Source organism: Acyrthosiphon pisum, chromosome X (assembly GCF_005508785.2).
Source record: "Acyrthosiphon pisum isolate AL4f chromosome X, pea_aphid_22Mar2018_4r6ur, whole genome shotgun sequence".
Taxonomy (NCBI): domain Eukaryota; kingdom Metazoa; phylum Arthropoda; class Insecta; order Hemiptera; family Aphididae; genus Acyrthosiphon; species Acyrthosiphon pisum.
Window position 1 is genome coordinate 23,806,172 of NC_042493.1, and position 5,406 is coordinate 23,811,577.

General features: G+C 31.4%; 1 protein-coding gene across 1 annotated transcript; it reads left to right on the plus strand.

Moving 5' to 3' along the window:
- The first annotated feature begins 3,997 nt into the window (after nucleotides 1-3,997).
- LOC107883436 (protein ANTAGONIST OF LIKE HETEROCHROMATIN PROTEIN 1-like) lies at nucleotides 3,998-4,810 on the plus strand. The gene has a single exon (XM_016803437.1). The coding sequence runs from the start codon at nucleotides 3,998-4,000 to the stop codon at nucleotides 4,808-4,810; it is 813 nt and encodes a 270-aa protein (XP_016658926.1).
- The last annotated feature ends 596 nt before the right edge of the window (nucleotides 4,811-5,406 follow it).

Consider the following 5,406-nt stretch of genomic DNA (forward strand, 5'->3'; position numbering starts at 1 on the left):
GATTAGGTACTTGAATTATTATTGCTGGATGATGCATACTTTGAAGTTTGATGTACTTACTATCTGAAAATATCAGAATGTCCGTAGTAATTATGTTATAAAAATCAGTGGCGTCGATCTATACATTTTTTTGTTAAGCAAAATCTATATTAATCATCCCACCCGCTACAATCTTACAAGTCATCTATATTTAAGAAGTGAAGCGATCGCTTCATATGCTATATAAGTTTGGCGCAACTGATAAAAATGATGGAACAATGAGTTATCCAGTCGGTCAGTGACGGAATGCAGTCTATGATTGCCGATTGCATAATTATAATAATTTTATTTATTCATTATTGTCATTTCTATAATATCAGTAATCCATATTAGGAACAATTTTGGTTTGGTTCATAATCGGCGCATAGTCTATTCTCATTTCTCAGAAGCGTATGTCGTCGCCGATAATCGACCGACCGCACGAGACAGTCATTAATTTTTTGGCGTCGTGGGGAATTAGCTAACCAAATTGTACAAGAAGATGTACCTTTCTTAAGAATAAAAATTATATTTGAAATTTTAAACAATAAAATAAATTATACACAATAGTTTATTTGTTTGAATACAATTTATCTATTTTAATACATTAATTGTACAATATTGCACCAAAGTAAATGGTATTTCATTAGATTAGACAACGGCAAATAGGTGACAGCACATAATGGCAATGAAAAATCAAATCTAGCAACGTAAATATGCTGTCGAAAAACAAACGAAAAGCCATTAAAAAATGGTTTTAGAGTAAATATACCTATAATAAATTTTATAGAGAACAATATTTCGGATATTTCTGAGGTTTCGTTGGGGTTTTGAATTCATTTAAATACACAGCTCGGTATTAAAGGCACAAAAACATTTTTTTCTACATTTTTTAAACAATTGTAACTTCTTTACTACTTACTTACTTCATTATAAGTGTTTTTACTCTAAAACCATTTTTTGACGCCATTTCGTTTGTTTTTCGTAGACGTGTTTTTAGCTCTGAAAATGACCAGTGTAGCGTCCTCTTAACAATGTGTGATATGATAATAAATCCATCAAAATCAAATAACTGTGAAATAGATGCAAACACATTTTTAGCAACAACTAAAGATATACAAGAGAAATATTCAACTGAGACAAACAATCAAATTGTTATACAAAAAGAACTAATTGTTGATTTTGATGAAGAAAAATACACGCACTTCCTTAGTCAAATGAACATACAAATGGATTTTGACACCAGTGCAATAGCCTACATTACTGGTTGGGTATGCAGTCAAACAACACACCAAGAGTGTGTTAATAAATTAGCCAGTGAAGGTGATAGTGACAAATACATCCCAGAAAATCGACAAATCATGTTTAAAGAGTATGAAAATAGTAAAAACATATTATACCCAAATATCAAGGCACTAGAATTTACAAAAAAATAACACGTTTATTTAATTAAAACATAAATGCATTCTTACTACAAGATAAAACTAATGTCAAAGGAAAGTTTAAAGAAGTCATTGATGACATTTTGAAGAAATATCCTAAAATTGAAATTTTTTCGAGTTGTAAAGAACTGATTATTGATAAATATTTAAATGTTTCCATTAACTGTTACATAAAGAAATGTAACAACAATTATTTAAAAAACTATACGAGTGTCAAAAATAGGAAATTAAAAAAAATTGTACACTTGTAAAACCTTGTTACATAGTATTAGTACCTATACTTTATACCTTAAACTAAATTTATAAAATAAAATATTTTGTTGTTAGCGATATTATTTTTTTATTAATTCTTAAATTAGTTCGTAAATTTAAATTATTTTTCCTAAGTTGGTAAGCTAACTCCCATTTCAATATTTAATCTCCTATTTGTTGCCTCAGCATGATTATTCGTTCTATTTTCAGAATTTAAGACTATCGTACAGATTCCAAATGTCTAGCGGGAAACGCGCATTTTTTCTTCCCCGAAAATTACGTTTAGTTCGATCTATATAATTATCTTTGAACCATTCTAATAAGCTATTTAATTCCTCATCAATATTTTGAGCTAGTAAATCAACTGCATAATTAAGGTCTCCTAATCTTACAAAAGCTAATGAAATTATCATTTTAACTGATACAGAAAAATTAGCGTCATTATTGTATCGAGTTGGAAGATTTAATACACCAAGGACCATTTCACACAGGACGGTTTCGTCCGTGCGGATTTTATTCGTACGATTTTTCTCCGCACGGACGTTGTTTTCACACAAGACGGTTTTTCCCCCGTGAATCGTCTACGTTTAGTTATATTTTATCTGTTTTAACTCAGTTGGATTTCAACATGAGTCGAAAACGCATCATTGCCATGTGGCTTTTGTACCGTCGTTTGCGATTACGTAGAAAACAACGTGTTCGTAAGTACTGGGTGCACCCAATTAATGAACGAAGAAATGTCATGGGCACATTTAACTCGTTATTTGAAGATTTACTTGCAGATGAAAATAAATTTTTCAACTATTTCCGCATGTCTATTTCATCCTTTGACGAACTCCATAACCGGCTGAAATGTAGTATTCAGCGGCAGAATACTAAAATGAGGGACTGTATTCAACCTAAGGAAATGTTAGCTGTGACACTGAGGTAAGTCAAAATGTTTTTTGTTACAACTCGTTTATTGAATAAAAATAAAATAATAACTTTTACAATAAAAAAACATATTAGTAAGAAATAACAAAAAATGAAATATTTCCTAATTCAACTCATTTAAAAATAACTTAATAACTTTCCTGTGTAAAAACCATTTTATTAAGAAATAAAAATAATGTTTTAAGCTTCTTGCTTAGGTCAAATTTTAAAACTTTAAAAATTTAAACGTAAAACATAGATTAAGTCTGGCTGTAATTGGTTGAAAAATCTATTTCACTATAACAGGAAGAACTTGACTGGGCTAGAGATATACTTTGAAATGGTCGATTTAGCGGTGTAATAGTATTTGAATTGGAGGGTTGACCATAGTTTGGGGAACACTGGGTGGCAGTTTGTGGAGATTGATAACTAACAGGCATCATGTAATGGTATGGTTGAGAAGTTGACGCATGTTGTTGAGGAAATGAAGGTAGAGAAACTCTTTGTTTTTCATCGTTGATTTGCGAAATGAGTCGTAAAACCCCCATTTGGAACTTCAAAACCTCGTTTTCGTCAAATTTGTCCAATGCTGGCAAAACTCCACGAAAGAAAGACAGATGTCTGTTTGGATTAACATCATTTTCTAAAGCTTTCAGCATCTTCATCTCGATTTCATCAGGCTTACGTTTTTTTGAGCGAGAACCCAAATCTTGACCAGCGCGTCTAGTGGGAGTGGCTTGAGTTGAAACTTCATCATCCAAAGTTTTCGACTGTTTGTTAATATCAGTATCAATATCAATATTAGAATTCATGGTATCATTGTTATCGTTTTCAAAGTTTTCAACTACATCTCGTTCTATATATAATTTTTTTAAAAACAACAGTTGATCATTGTAAACGTATTTTTTGTGTTTGAATGCACCAGAACCGGATTTTTTATTTTCTTTTTCTTTTTTGCAAAACTTTGCAAAGGCGTCCCGTACATTAGTCCATCTTCTAATTACTTCTTTACCTATATAATTATAGGAAAACATTTATTAAAAATAAGTGTTACGATTTAATTTAATTTTATGTTCTACATAAGTTGATATTAAGGGAGTGTTTTTGAGCAAAAAAATAGGTCGGGAGCAGGCCCCTTAATATAAATATAAACATTAGTTGAACGATATCCCGTAAATATATTTTATTAGCGTTTGAAGTTTTAATTTGTATAAAACTCAACACAATTATATTATATTGTATTTATATTATTAATTTTGCATGTAATGCAGGTTAATAAAACTTAATAATTTTCGTTTTTTAGATATCTTGCAAGTGGATGCACTTTCACAGATCTTCACTATACATATAGAATTGGTATTTCAACAGCAAGCATGATAGTAAAAGAAGTATGCAATGCTATTTGGTCAATAATGAAATCGGAATTTCTACCCACACCTTCAAAAGAAAACTGGGAAACAATCGCATTGGATTTTGAAAGAAATGCTAATTTTCCCCATTGCATAGGAGCAGTAGATGGGAAGCACATTCGGATAATTTGCCCATCTGGCAGTGGGTCCATGTATTATAACTACAAGCAATATAATTCACTGGTATTGATGGCAATAGCTGATTCAAATTACCGGTTTGTATATGTTAATATTGGAAGTTATGGGAAAGATTGCGATTCTGCTATTTTTAAGCAAAGTGAGATATGGAAATCTATTACAATGGGAACGCACCAGCTTCCAGAACCGAAAGGTCTGCTGGGTACTGATAGTCCTAATTTGCCTTATTTCTTCGTTGGAGACGAAGCCTTCGCATTACACAAACATTTATTACGGCCGTTTGGAGGATCAAACCTCTCAATAGAAAAAAAAATATTCAACTATCGCTTAAGTAGAGCGAGGCGATATATTGAATGTGCATTTGGAATTTTAAGCAATAAGTGGCGAATTTTCCACCGACCAATAAACGTGGAACCAGATTTTGCAGTTGATATCGTCAAGGCTAGTGTTGTTCTGCATAATTTTGTGAGAGAGAGGGATGGAATATTGTTTGAAGATAGTACAACAATTACAGGGTTGGAGGATTTACAACCAGAATATTCATCTCGTGGAGGTTTATCAGCAAACAATATACGACAAACATTATGCGACTATTTTGTAAACGTTGGATCAGTCCCGTGGCAAATGTCAAAAGTGTAAATATTTTTAAATGTCATCTAATATATAAAAATAAGTCCGGTTTTCCTCCCTGACGCTATAACTCCAGAACGCACCAACCGATTTGTCTGAAATTTTTTTTTAACTGTTCGGAATTGCCAGGAGAAGGTTTTTATGAACGAACATTTTTAAAAAGTCTACCGAATAAGTAGAAAAAGTGCAAAAACTTTTTATTGATGTCTGTGATTTGAACCCGATACCGTTAAAATATAAAAAAATAAATTAAAACTATAATATTTTTGTGTTGCCATGGAAATGTTATAGACAATATTTATTCAATTTAATTGTTTGAATAAAATATAATAAAAAATTACTGGGAAGACATTAAAAAAATTTGTATTAAAAAAACATAATAATTTATTTTTGATATATGCCTCCTATACGACGAAGCAATTTAGGTAGAATAACCCGAAATGCTACCAACCAAGCTAATTACCGATCTAACCAAAGTCCACAAGAACGTGACGACCGAAATGAACGTGAAAGAATTCGGATATCACAAACGCGTGAAGTGCGAACGCGAAATTCAACTAATAATCGGGAATAATTAGAAATAGTAATGTTATAAGATCACACTA